Source organism: Notamacropus eugenii, chromosome 5, assembly GCF_028372415.1.
Source record: "Notamacropus eugenii isolate mMacEug1 chromosome 5, mMacEug1.pri_v2, whole genome shotgun sequence".
Classification (NCBI taxonomy): domain Eukaryota; kingdom Metazoa; phylum Chordata; class Mammalia; order Diprotodontia; family Macropodidae; genus Notamacropus; species Notamacropus eugenii.
The window spans coordinates 90,662,024-90,676,961 of NC_092876.1; the positions used below are offsets into that span (position 1 = coordinate 90,662,024).

General features: G+C 38.5%; 1 protein-coding gene across 1 annotated transcript; it reads left to right on the plus strand.

The window, feature by feature from the left end:
• Window positions 1-6,455: 6,455 nt before the first annotated feature.
• On the plus strand, window positions 6,456-10,843 carry LOC140508686 (olfactory receptor 52B4-like). Its single transcript, XM_072616576.1, has 2 exons — window positions 6,456-7,365; window positions 10,842-10,843. Coding segments are annotated over exons 1-2 (912 nt in total).
• Window positions 10,844-14,938: the final 4,095 nt, after the last annotated feature.

A 14,938-nucleotide genomic window follows, 5' to 3' on the forward strand; every position in this document is an offset into this window, starting at 1 on the left:
CCAGTTTATATACAAAGACAGCCCCCCACCCCACACATACCTCCTAAAGCAGTCTGTTCTGTGTTGGAATAGCTCTAAGTGTTAGGATGTTTCTTTTGACATAGAACCTAATTTGCCTATATAACTTCCATTCCTTTTTCCTGCTTGTCTGGGTTCAAACAGAACCAATCTAAACACACACATAAGTACACACTCACACACACTCACACACACTGTACTACTACTATCACCCAACACACTTTTTTTTCCTTAGAAGACTAGGTTCTAGAGCTCATTGTCTTTGTAAGTAGTCTTTGTATTCTCTGATTCAATCTTTGATTCACATGGTAGTCCTATAAATACTACAATATCACTATTAAATATTTTTTTTCTCCCACAGTTCTTTATTGCTTTTCTTTGAATGAAGAAACTTCCTCCACTTCTTCCACTGATATCTCTGAAGCTTATTTTGTCAGAGTTGCCTAGCCCTAGAGCACTGACAGGATAAAGAATTTGCCCAGAGCCACACAGGGTCAGAGGCAGGACTTGAACCCTAGTCTCCCAAGGCTAGCTCTCTACCTACTGTGGACTAAACTCTATATCTTAAAACGCTATATCTGGAATTGAAGACATCGTGCTTTTTAAAGAAACCTGAAGTTGCATTGGCTCTTTAGATATTCAAGATGAATAATTGATGTCAGCTATAGGGGATCAATGAAAACGTTATCCTTTCTATAGATGCTGTCCCTTGTCCTTACCCTAAATCCACCTTGTCCCCTCTTAAAGAGTTTTGAAGAATAGCTCAGAGCATCAGACTCCAGCAAGAAAAGTGTTAAAGAATCTGAAATGTTTGTCTGTAGCTGAATGACCTTAGTGAACAGAGATAACAGCAGAGTCAGAAATCCCCAGGGACAGGAGGATGGAACCACTGTCCCTGAGGAACCCAGAGAGAAGATAAATAATCCTGGGGCTTCCTCTTCACCTGGCTCTCTAGCTACTGTCCATACTACAGGATATTAATTTCTGAATTGGATTGTTTGATTTTGAAATGAGGAGGATGAGGTAGGTATGAAATCCTAATAGTAATTAGAACAAGTTTATATTTCTATGTACTTCGCATTTATCTTGTTTTATATTGATCTCATTTGTCTCTATAGGTATTATATCATTTGTTATTCATAGCAACTATAGAAGGCAGATAATACAAAAAAAAATTGTCTTCATTTTATAGATGAAGAAACTACACAGTCTAGAGGGTAAAAAGACTTGCTAACAAAGTGATTATGAGAAAATGACAGAGCCAGGATTCGAACTCAGATTTTTGATTCCAGACCTAGAACTATGCCTTATTTAGCCTCATGACCTTGACCTCTAGAACCTAGTTTTCTAGGGAGAAGAAAGTGTGTGTTGCGGTGGTGGTAGTGGTGTGTGTGTGTGTGTGTGTGTGTGTGTGTGTGTGTGTGTGTGTGTATGTAGGTGTGTGAAGGATGCCAAACTCAGTCCTTGATTTCTTGATGTTATTCAGTTGTTCAACCATACCTAGCTCTTCATGACCCTGTGGACCATAACACACCAGCCCCTTATGTCCTGCACTGACCCCTGAAGTCTGTCCAAGTTCATGATCATCCCTTGCATTATCTCATCCTCTGCTGTCCCATTCTCTTTTTGCCTTCAATTTTCCCCAACATTAAGGTCTTTTCCAATGAATTCTGTTTTCTCATTATGTGACCAAAGTATTTAAGCTTCAGCTTCAACATGTGTTCTTCCAATGAATTGTCTGAATTAATTTCTCTAAGTATTGGCTGATTTGATCTCCTTGCTGTCTGATGGACTCTCAAAATTTTTCTCCAGCACCACAATTTGAAAATGTCTATTCTGTTCAGCTTTCTTTATAGTCCAACTCTCACAGCCATACATTACTACTAGAAAGAACACAGCTTTGACTATATGGCCCTTTGTTGACAAGGAGATGTATGTGCTTTTTAATATGTAGTCCAAGGAAAAAGCATCTTTTAATTTCATGGCTGTAGTCACCGTCTGCAGTGATCTTTGAGCACAAGAATATAAAATCTGACAAAAATTAAAATTAAAATCTAATTTTTCTCCCCCTGTTTGTCAGAAGGTGATAGGACTAAATGCCAGGATCTTAGGGTATTTTTTAAGTGTTCAGTTTCAAAGTCATTTTTATGCTCTGTTCTTTCCCCCTCAGCAAGAGGCTTCATAATTCTTCACTTTCTGCCATCAGAATGGCATCATATGCATATCTGAAATTGCAGATATTTCTTCCAGCAACCTTATTTCCAGCCTTTGATTCATTCAGGCTGGCATTTTACATGATATGCTCTGACTATGAGGGCAGCTGGGTGGTGCAGTGCATAAAGTGCTGTTCATGAAATGTGGCCTCAGACACTTACTAGCTATGTGACACCAGGCAAGTCGCTCAACCTTGTTTGCCTCAGTTTCCTCGTCTGCAAAATGAGCTGGAGAAGGAAATGATAAACCACTCCTGCATCTTTGCCAGGAAAAGCCCAAATGAGTTCATAAAAACTTGAACATGACTGAAACTACTGAAAAGCAACTCTGCATATTAATTAAATAAGTAAGGTGACAATATGCGAACTTGTAGTCATTTCCTAATTTCGAACCAATCAGTTGTTACATATTCACTTCTAACTGTTGCCTCTTGGCCCATATACAAGTTCCTCAGGAGACAAATTGGTATTTGCATGTCTTTGAAGAATTGCCCCAATTTGTTGTGACCCACACAGTCAGAGGTTTTATTAGTGTAGTCAATAAAGCAAAAGTCATGTTTCTCAATAATAAGCAAATGTTGGCAACTTGCTCTCTAATACCCTTGCCTATTCAAAAACCAGTCTGTGCTTCTGCTAGTTCTTGGTTCTAATACTGCTGAAACTTAGCTTGCAGAATCTTTTGCTTAACTTTGTTGTGAGTACAATTTTTGGTTGATTGAACATTCTTTAGCAGTGGCTTTCTTCAGGACTGGGATATAAACTGCCTTTTTCCAATCTAGTGGCCACTGCTGAGTTTTCCAAATTTGCTTGCATATTGAGTGCAACTCTCTGACAACATCATCATCTTTTAGGATTTTAACTAGCTCCACTGGAATTCTGTCACCTCCTTGTTGTTAGCAGTGCTTTCTAAGGCCCCCTTGATGTCACTCTCCAGGATGTATGGCTCAAGATCACTAACCACAGCACCACAGTTATCAGTGACATTAAGATCTTTCATGTATAGTTCTTTTGTATATTCATGATGTCTCTTTTAATTTCTTCCAATTCTGTTGTCACTATTTTTGTCTTTTATCATGTCTGGAGAACTATGAGAGGAAAATGCATCCAAATCTGTATGAAGAGAGGAGGCCCTTTTACTTACAGCTCCTTACTATTTGAAGGGACAACACAGAGGAATTAGATCAGACACAGGGAATGTGTGCCAAGAAAGGCAAGTCAACATTATTAAATCTGAAAAGCAAAATGGAGAGTTACCTATTTAGTATGTGTGTGAGAGTGGCCAGGGGGACAAAAGGACATACACCTGTTTGGTATGAATGTGGTGGTAACAGGCACACTTCTGTTTAGTAGGATAGATAAACAAAGGGAAGAACTAAAGAAGGAAAAAGAAATATGGATAAGCTACCTGTTTGGCTAGGAGTGGAGACAGAAAAACACCCTTTTATAGGTAGGGAAGATAAATAGCCAGAAAGTTATGGAAGAGAATAAGGGGGAGAACAACAGATGGACAAGATCCCTACTTACTCTGGAGGGTAGAAAGATGGAAGATTGATCATACAAGGATATGGAACTTGAAGGACCCTTAAAGATTATATATTCCAACCCATCATTTTAGAGATAAAGAAACTGAGGCCCAAAGAATGAAAGGATTGGCCAAAATAATGCATTTAGTGCAATTCTGAGGTGGAACTTGAACCCAAGTTTCCTGAGTAATAGTTTACTATGCCTTTCACTGATTTCCCTTACTTGCTTGGACCAAGGTAATATAAGGACTTTGGAGAGTTGCCATATTTTCCTTAGTCAGTTGAATTATAGTCATTGAAAGTATAGTGTTAAACACACCATAAAATATCTTCTCTTCTGCCACATTCCTATAAACCTGGCTCTCTGTTGACATGTTGGCCAGTTATAGAATATAAAAATGACCCATGGGAAGTCCTAGCTTAAAAATAGATTCTAGAGAAAGATCTAAGAGTTTTAGAGGACCACAAGCTCAATATGAGCCACCACTGATAGAACAGTCATGGCATCCAGAATGAAGGAAGTGATGAGTAGACTCAGCTCTACATTGGCCAGACTACAGCTGGGTATCATGCTCCATTCTTGCTCCATATTTTAGGAAGGTTCTTGGCAAGCTTATCTGTATTCAGAAGATGAGTAGAATGATAAAAGAATAGGTGACTATTCCAAATAATGATCTGATTGGAATTGGGGATGGTTAGCCTTGGAGAAGAGATTTTGGGGGGAGGGGTAAGGGTATGATAACTGTCCAATCATTATGTGAGCATAATATATTTGTTGGGGAAAAGAATCAGATTCATTCTGCTGGCCTCAGAGCATAGAACTAGGAGTAGTGATAGAAATTACAGAGGTAAATTTCCATACAATATAAAGGAGAATATCCTCACAATTAGAATTGTCCAAATACTGAACAGACTACTTTGCAAAGTAGTAGATTTTATCGCTTGTCTTAAGACTGGTGTAAAGGATATAGAACTGACTAGGTGATCTCTGAGGTCCCTTCTAACTTTAAGTTTTCTTGATTTAACTTAGACCCAATGAGAGAGGTGAGATAAAATTAGTGGAATATTCTTGGGAAAGTTTGAAGAACAAAATATGCAGATAATTTGTTATTCTTTGAGAGTAACATCAGGAATTTTGACTCCAAGGACGAGGCACATGAAGGGAGTGAGGTTCCAGATAAGAGGAGCCCACTGAAGATCCCAGAATAATTTGGAGTACCAAGGCAATAAAGTATATTTGTAAGAGGGTAGTGATAAATCATGCCCTTAAATATATTATCTTTCTTAGACTATCCCCACTTTCATACACACACGTATACATATATGTATATATACACATATGTATATATACATATATATGTGAATTTGTAACTATGTATTCCAGTCACAGTGACTGATGCACAACCCAACCCTTATTCTCCTGAGAGAGATGACTGCTTGTGAGTTGAGAGAGTCTTAACTCACCTGGATATAAGGTCCAAGGAGCTGGCCTAGGGATAATGTTAGATACTCAGAGGATGCAAAACATTGTCATAGTCTATCTTTGGCCTCTGCGTATGTATACGTGTGCCATGTCCCCCCAAGAACAGAGAGACCAATTTCTTGTGTCTATCCCTGAGAGCATACCCTAGTGTGAGGACTCAGATTGTAGTAGGTATTCAAAATAGACTTATGGGAAAAATGGAGGTAATCAGTACTGGAAAATCTATTTTGGTTGTGCTGTTCCTTTCTTTACTCTGGAGGGTGCAGTCTAAGAGGGAGGGCAAAAAAGGCTTATATTTGAAGGGTGACAGTGCTTTTCTGCATGGGTCCCCAAGTTACACTATCCTGACTTTTGCATGCTTCTGACAGGACTTAAAATGTGTTTATTCCAGCTTCAAATCACTAGAAAGTGCAAGGAGTCGTCATCGGGGAGCCTGGGTTCTAGAGCTCCCTTAGCTACTATCTACCTCCCTGTGGGCCTTGAACAAGTCAACTAACCCCTTTAGATCTCAATTTCATGAATTCTAAAGTTCTTTTGTCACATAATATTCTACAATCACTCCTGAGGCAATGAACTTGCTGGGTTGACACAGGGAGTCTTTTGATTGGTCCTGTTACATTGCTGGAAATTTCAGTCATCTCCCATCTCAGAAGCAATGGGCATCCAACATATTTCCTTGTTTCAAATGTTCACCATCTAGTGGCCAAAGAAGGTAGTTATAGGGCAATGAAGCTTTCTAAAATCTTTCTAACCCATCCATGCATGACTCATTAACTAAAAAAGAAGTCACAGCTGGACGAGTCAAATAATTAAAGACTATTTAGTCTGTTCCCCTCCTCCCTGACTGAACAGATGAGGAAACTGAAGTCCAGAGGCTAGGAGTGACTATTCTAAGACCACAAAGCCAGGTGCTGATAAAGGCATATCTAAAATCCAGATTTCTCGATACCTAGTCTTTAAATGACACACTTTCCCTGTTGTCACATAGTTCATTTTAATTTTACAGATATTCACTAACTATTGATTACATGTAGTTCACTGTGCTGTATTGCAGGAATAAAAAATAAAAAAAGACCAAAAGAGAATGTTTTTTTCTCCAGGATCTTATCTTCTACTGAAGGAAATAACATGGATGCAAATGAGTAAATTCAAATTCCCTCATTTTCTGATAATATCTTTGTCCACAGGAATGTAACCCAAAGTTGACCATTCCTGGTTATGGCCTCTACCAACCACACAAGTACCAGCCACACAGTATTCATCTTGCTGGGCATCCCTGGACTACAGGACCAGCATTTATGGATTTCCATCCCCTTCTGCTTCTCCTACCTAGTTGCTCTCCTTGGCAACAGCCTCCTTATCTTTGTCATCATCAATGAACGCAGCCTCCATGATCCCATGTACCTTTTCCTCTCCATGCTTGCTGGAGCTGACCTCATCCTCTCTAACACAGCTTTGCCCAAGGCATTGGCCATCTTCTGGTTCCAAGCTGGAGAGATCTCCCTGGATGGATGTGTCACTCAGATTTTCTTCATCCATTCCACATTCATTGCTGAGTCAGGAATTCTGTTGGCAATGGCATTTGATCGCTATGTAGCTATCTGCCACCCACTGAGATATGCCACTGTCCTCAGCCACAGGACAATTGCATATGTTGGTCTGGCTGTCATTGTGAGGAGCTTTTGTGTAATTCTTCCTGATGTGTTTCTAGTCAAGAGGCTACCCTTTTGCCGCAGTCGAGTACTACCCCACACCTACTGTGAGCATATGGCCGTGGCCAAGTTTGCTTGTGCTGATATCCGTGTGAATGTCTGGTATGGCCTATCTGTCCTCCTTTCCACTGTGGTGTTGGATGCCCTGCTCATAGCCATTTCCTACATTCTCATACTTCGAGCTGTCTTTCACCTCCCGTCTCAGGGGGCCCGTAGCAAAGCTTTGGGAACATGTGGCTCCCACCTTGGAGTCATCTCCATGTTTTACCTTCCAGGAATTTTCACCATCATCACCCAAAGATTTGGGCACCATGTGCCCCTTCACACTCACATTCTCCTGGCCAACATCTGTATGCTGGCTCCTCCTATGCTGAATCCCATCATTTATGGGGTGAAGACTAAGCAGATCCGGGATTGTGTAGTTCATTTCCTATTCTCATGGGGAAAGTAGAGGTGGGAACTTCACTGGTGTGGAGAGTAAGGTGTGGACAGTTTAAATCACTCTGAAACTCACTAGTTTGGGGATATTGAATAATTCACCTAACTTCCCATATCATTCAGGTCTCATATTTGTGCCATGGATATAACATATCCAATACTTACTTCACAGGATTGTTGTGAGGAAAAAAATAAAACTACAGCAAACCTTAAGGCAACTAAATGAATGTAAACTATTGTTCTTACTTCGTTATGGGTAGGTGACTCTCTTCAGGTTGTAGAGTACCTCTAATTCTCTTGGCCATTCACTGGTCACATTGAATTAAGAGTTCAGCTAATGGTGAGCATAATATCATCTATGGCAGCAGTGGGGTTTCCTTGAACAAAACAATCAGTTAGGATTCAAAAGCCTCAGGAGTTACTGGAGAGACAGAATTCCTGTTCAGTTAGGGAGTCAACTAAGATTGTCTTAGTGTCAAAATGTTTTCATATTGCTTCTGAAAGCTTCTTAACATCTGCAGTAGAATTATGTCCTTGAGTATCTGCAATTCTTTCTGACCCTAGCTTCTAAAATATTTTACTCAATGGAATCCTACTCATTTTCTGAAATTTGAAATATGATTTGCAGAAATCTAGCACACCTGTCAAACTATGCCCAGATTTCCTCTTTCACAGACTCTAGAATGGAATCCCCTTAACTTTCCTAGCATCCACCTCAAGACCGATTTCTCTTTATTAATGAAAACTGTGTTCCAAAAGTATTTTCCCTCATTATTTCTCTAGTGCTATTCCTTCACATTGCCTTCCAGCTATTCTGCATTTTTATTGTATGGTCTGATTTATGTTGTTTCCCCATTAGAATGAAAGCCCCTTGAGAAAGGGGTTGATTTTTGCCTTTTATTGTATCCCCCATACTTAGCACAGTGCCTGGATCACCATGAGAGTTTGTCTAATAAATACTTTTTGACACACTGTTTGATTGCCTAGACTTTGTCCATTTGTGTATAGATATTTGAGGCCATGGATTTTGCCACTGGTCCCTGTCTTAAATTTTGTCTCTTATGAATGTCTAGATGTCAGTTGTTATCCTTCCTTCTTTGCAGCTGCTCTCTATAGAGTGCATTTTGTACATATACATATACATAATGTACATAAACTGTCTTTTCCTTCTGCATCATTTTTATTTTGAAGTCCTTTTGATTTGATTTGATTTGAAAGACATTTGGAAAAATTTTCTTAATGAATATAGCACAAACTGAAGATGAGTAAATAGTATGCTATGATTGTTGCCATCTTGGCCATCTGAATTTATGCAAGAGTAATGTACTACAGTGGGGATGTGAGTCTTACTGTCTTCTCCCCTGGTTAGAAGATCTTGGCCAGAAAGTTTTATTAAAGAAATTTCCAAGATGAAACATAGCCAGAAGACAATGTTCACTTCTGGGAACTGAGATTTTAGGAAAGACATACACATTCTAAAGAACAACATAACCAAGATGGTGAGAGGATTAGTAAATATGCCCTGCAAGTATGTCAGCCTACAAGTACAAGTGGGGATTGAACAAAGCATGCACAAAATCTTTCCTGATTCTGGCAGACCACTTGGAAACTTTGGGCATGATAAAGCCTGCTCCTTCCATTAACAGAGGACTTAGAGCTGAAGGATTCTGTTTTGAGATGATTATTAGCTGCCAAGAGCGATATCTACGTCTCAGTGGATCGTTACAAATAAAGTAACTTTGTTCTTGTAACTCTCTTCCCTTCTGGTTGTGATCATGTCAAGACTGTTTGGAGATGCTTCTCACAAGAAGTAGAGGGTAATGGGGGCAGACAGGGCAGCTTGTTTTACCCTCCATTCTGACTGCCATATAGCTATGACTGTATCACATCTAAAGCCCATATCCTTCCAAGGCAAGCCTGATTCTGGGTTTTGGCTAACATTTTTCCCCCTTGATCTTAGGTATCAATCTCAAGATAGACATGTCCAGACTTTGACACCATCTTGTGATTTCTAGGAGTTAAGAGAATCTGACTCTTCAGGCACTGATGACTGCACTTCAGAAGCAGTTGCTACCAACTAATCTGATGCTTTTGAAGAAGAGTGCTGGCTGAAGGATGAGTTTAATCTCTAACCTGCCTTGTAGAAGACATAAACTTTGTGGGAGATAGTACAGATCCAAGGTGAAACAAAATGTCTCATCAGTAATGCACAAAAGTACTTCATGGTTAGGTGATCTTAAGAATCAACCCTTAAACAGAATATAACAGTAGTTAGTACTGCTATGTTTTCAATTTAAACATTTTTTTTAATTTCTTGTTCAGTTTATGCTTGTGTTTTATATTAAGTATTTTTCTTGAATGTGGGAAACAAATAGTTATTGCATACTTTAACATTGTATATTGAATACCTTTCTACTGTGCATTTTGGAGAGACCCAAGATGTGTGCTCAAACCTAAAACTTAAGTAAATTGTCTCTGAAGTTTCACAGTGGGAGCACAAAAAAGCTGGAATATAAGAAAATAGAATTTAATCCCCTTTAATTAAAGGTCAGGTTTCCCCAGAACTGAAACTAGATGGGATTGTCTATGTAGGTCCAGAGCAGAGGAGCCCTTTAGTGGAGAGGAAGTGGGTACTGTATCCTTGCCCCTTGGGTCTAATAGCTTTGTATTTTAGCTAGGGATCGGTGGAGGGAAATGGTGATTCTTAGCTTGGAAAAAGCTTGGAAGAACATGATTGCCATTTTGAAATATTTGAAAGATTTGTCATATAGAAGAAGGAATAAACATGTTAGGGTTATTTCTAGTGTGAATAACCATCTACAATGAAAGGAAATGGCAGAGAGAGGCAGGCATACTTGATATAAGGAAATGTTTCTTGACATTTAGAATTTCCCAAGCGAAAAGGATTATCGTTGGAAAAAATCGGGCCTTTCATTAATGGCCACCTTCAGGTAAAGACCAGAATGACCATTTGATGGATTTCTTCTTCAGGTACAAGCTGGGGGAGATAATCTCTGAGTTTCCTTCAACTTCTTAGATTCTGTGATTCTATAATAGTAAGGAGATTGGAAACCCTGACTGAGATGAAGGAAATGGGGATGCTCAGCTTCAAACAGGGGAGAAGACCTAGAAACATCATTATAGTTGTCTTTAACTCTCCAAGCCTCAGTATCCTCATCTTTAGTATGAGAATAATAATATTGGTATTATCTTTCTCGTTGTGTTGTTGGGAAGACTTTGTGAGAAAACATATGTAAAGCATTTCTTGAAATCTAAAACCCTAAATGCAAAATATTTTCTAAACTATCATGCAGAACACTTGTCTCCAGAGGGTAGAACTAAGTGTAAAGGTAGGAGGAAGTTGCAGAGAGGATTTTAGCTTGAATAAAGGGAAGGAGGACTTCTTAACTATTAAAACTGTTTAAAATGGAAAAATGCAATAGGTGACCTTAAGAAGTGGTGAGTTCACTGTCAGCGAAATACAGACTAAATGACCTCTTATCTGGAGTGTTTTGGAGTAATTGTGGATTACACTAGATAATCTTTGAGGTTTCTTCCCACTCTGAAATTGTATTATTCTATGATTTTGCCTTTTCTAATTCTTTCTCCTAAAGACTTTATGAGATGTCTCTATACATTAAGAGAAACTTATACTGAATAATATAGAAATAGACCTATGGGGTCCAAAGAAGGATTTATTCACTCAATGAAGAGGCAATGGACAATAATTTGAAGAAAAAAGTAATAGTTATAAGATAAAATTATTCTATAAAAGACCAAGAATCTCCTCTAAACCATGCCAAGCTGTCATTTAAAGTTTGCTTGAAGACTTTAAAAGTAGAAGGGATAGGGGTGGGAGTGAATAGGGATTGAAGTCACTGTCTCCAGAGAACATACCCCGCTTTGGAGTGTCTTTAATTGTTAAGGTAATTTTACTCTCTATTGATATTTTCTTTTTGTTCATTGTTCTTTTTGGAGCCAGCATGAGGCATACAAAGATTAACAAACATAACCCATGCTTGCAAAAAAAAAAAAAAAAACTTAACAAAATGGGTATGGTGTGGTATGGCATCAACAGAAATAATATAATTCAATAGGAACTGTTATTAGAACAAAAGAGAAAAGCTGACTATTAACTACTAAGACAGTCATATACAAATGAAATCATAGATCTTCCTAATTCCTAAGACAGTCATAGAATGTTAAAGCATTGAAAAGATTTTAGAAGGGTCTTATTTTATATATGAGAATTACTATGGGTAACCCAGCTAGTCAGTACTCTAACTGATATTAGAGCTTTTGTTTTCTTAGTCCCAGCCCAGTAGTCCAGACATTACAATAAGCACCTGCTATATGCACTAATATAGACATGATAATAACAAGGTAATAACAATTGAAGCACTAAGCACCCATGCTATCTTCCAGGAGTGCACAGTCACACAAACAAGCAATAGACAATGGAGACAATGTGTGCTGGAATCAGCACGAATGGTTTAGGAAATGGAATATTGGTTCAGGGAAAAAGTGGTAGTAAAAATAGTTAGCATTTATTTGTTATTCATTTGTTTTAATCATAACTTCATTTGGGATTTTCTTGGTAGAGACATTGGAATAGCTTGTCATTTCCTTCTCCAGATCATTTTGTGAATGAGGAAACTGAGGCAAACAAGGTTAAATGACTTGCCAAGAATCACACAGCTAGTGTTTGAGGCTGGATTTGGTCTTCTAGGTCTTCCTGACTCCAAACCCTACACTCTTTCCATTGTTTTATCTAGCTTCTCTGGCATTTATAAAGTGTTTTAAAGTTTACAAAGTGCTTTACATAGATTATGTCATGCTATTCTCATAATTTTGTGAAGTAGATTCTATTATTATCTTGATTTTCTGGATAAGGAAGCTAAAGCTGAGGGGTTGAACTTATATCTCTCTGACTCAAAGTGTATTGAATACACCACCTAGCTGCCTCCTGAGTGATGGAAATGCTCTCTGAAAATACCCAATATATTTTTAAGTTTTGGTTTAATCTGCACTGTTAACATTTTCTCTATCACTTTACTTAAAATCTAGACAATCAACAAAGCAAGAAATCAAACCTGGATTTGTAACATTTGCTGATTTCTTACATGTGAATTCTCCCATTGAAAATGAGAGAATTATGTCTTGTAAGCCACTACAAGATGGCTCTTCCACACCCCTGAATTCCAGGAACAGAAAGTCAGTTTGGTCTGTGGTCATTAGACAAAGTTTTATGAAGAGGTGGAACCTGGACGAAACTTTGAAGGACAGGTATTACCTATATATAATAAAGATTCTGGGTGAGTTTTTGTATTTAGGAACTGAGAGAATTAGAATTAGATCAAACAATGATTATTAATAGTTAAAAAAAAGTAACAAAAGAACTAAATCATACATAGGTGCTTCCAGTTTTAAAAACCTTGTTTAATTGGTATAATAGAACTTTTCATTGTTACCAATTAGCACTTAGTAATCAATGCACTTTGGAGGTTAACTATTTTGCTCAATCTTACAAAAAGAAAAATTAATTAAATAGAAAACTATGCCGCATTATGATTTATTTTTTCTATGTTTATAGGAAAATTTTTTGTTCAGGCATGAGAACACTGACAAGGTACCACCATGCTATTGAGATCCAGTTTACCTGGGAGATAATAAACTGTCTTTGAAGCACTGAAGTATTGGAAAATCAATACTATAATGTAGCAGCAGCATAGCAACAATGTACTTTGATCAACCTGATCTAGAGTGGTAGTTATGCAAGTAAAGAGAAGACAATAGATATGTGAAATACTATGTAGGTATTCTATTATAGTGTAGAGTATTCCAGTTGGGCAGCTAGGTGGTGCAATGGATAGAACACCAGTGCAGGAGTCAGGAGGACCTGAGTTCTTATCTCACCTCAGACACTTGACACTTACTAGCTGTGTGACCTTGGGCAAGTCACTTAACCCCAACTGCCTCATCCTGGGTCATCTCCAGTCATCCTGATGAATATCTGGTCACTGGATTCAGATGGCTCTGGAGGAGAGGTGAGGCTGGTGACCTGCACAGCTCTCCCTCACTCAAAACAAAGTCAAGCGCAAGTCATGTCATTATTTCTGTAATGACATGATCTCTTCGGCAATGAAAGATGAACACACAGAGGATTCCAGTCATACAGATTGAATGGAATATATATGTGAATGTGGCTATATGTCTATTGTTCTCTGTTCTTTTCCCATACATAGGAGGAGTACAGAATTTTTTTATCTTGAATGAATGAATGTATCTATCCCTACGTATGTCTATGTATGCTTTTTTTGTGTGTCTGCATGTGTATTTCAGTGTGCATTTTTAGTAAAAGAAGTGATGTCTTTGTGGCTCAATGCTCTTCAAGTTACGAGTCAGTCAATAAGCATTAATTAAGCCAGACACTATATTATGGACTGGAGATAGAACAATAGGCAAACAAAACAAAACAAAACAAAAAAAACAGTTGATGCTCTCCTGTTCAGAGTCTAATGGGAGTGACAACATGCAAACAATTACATACAAACTCTCTCTCTTTCTCTCCCCCTCTTTTTCTCCCTCTTCATGGATAAGTTATGTGTGTTTGGGGAGACCAGGACAGAGTTGGTAAGAGATAGAAACTTTGGTTCTCTATCAGTCCTCTTTGGGACCCTTCAGGACCAGTCCCCTTTAGGACTAGTCAAACTTCAAGTCTTCTTCAAATGCTGAGACAATTTAGGTGCTCCAAGCTCGCAGGATTGAAAAAGAAGATGAAAGAGGTCAACTGCACTTTCGTTTGCTTAAATGTGTCTCAGAAGACATGAGAGGAGCTGACAGTCTCCATTATGTCCCTCTATCCAGTTTGCCAATTTAGAGACTTTGAGGAGTTTCCTCTTGTGTGAGATCTAGGACTCCCTCTCTTGATCGAGATGAGTTATTCTTCTTCCAGTAGGAGAGCTCCTTCATTCTGTATTGTCTGCTATATGTTCTTCTATGTATACCTTCTCTTATTTCTGTTTCACTATCATTTGGATAAATGTGTTTCTCTGCTATTTTGCCATGTGTGTTCATTATGGATCTGATATTGAGTGGGAAAGGAGTCAAGTCTTGGAGTTTGGGATCCTCCCTTCCCTTCCAAAATAACAAAGCTATTAGAAGTTAGAAGCAACCAAATCATATCTCCCCAGACTACTAATATTTAAGGGAGTAAAGGAATGATACATATGCTTGATTAAAGTGATTTTGAAGCCCTTGAAAGTTGCCTTTCATTTTATGAATGCAGATCTAAGAACCTGTGATAGCAGGGCCCCCTTTGTATATTGGGATGCTTACTGTTACAGGGAAGATGGTCTCATCTTCTATAACTGTTCTTCCTGAAACTGGACATAGAGCTGTCTCTGTCCCAAGAGGTCCCTTTGACAGGTCAGTTCTTTAGCTGGCATCTGAAGCTTGGTTGATTCCAGGTCCTGGGGTGACATGTCACAGTCATGGACAAAGGGGTGACAATTGCCTTAAGGAATCAGGCATCTGCAGGTGGAGGGTACT

What these genes read in the sequence shown, in the direction of transcription:
- LOC140508686 (XM_072616576.1), top strand. Translation starts at nt 6,456, where the DNA reads ATGGCCTCTACCAACCACACAAGTACCAGCCACACAGTATTCATCTTG.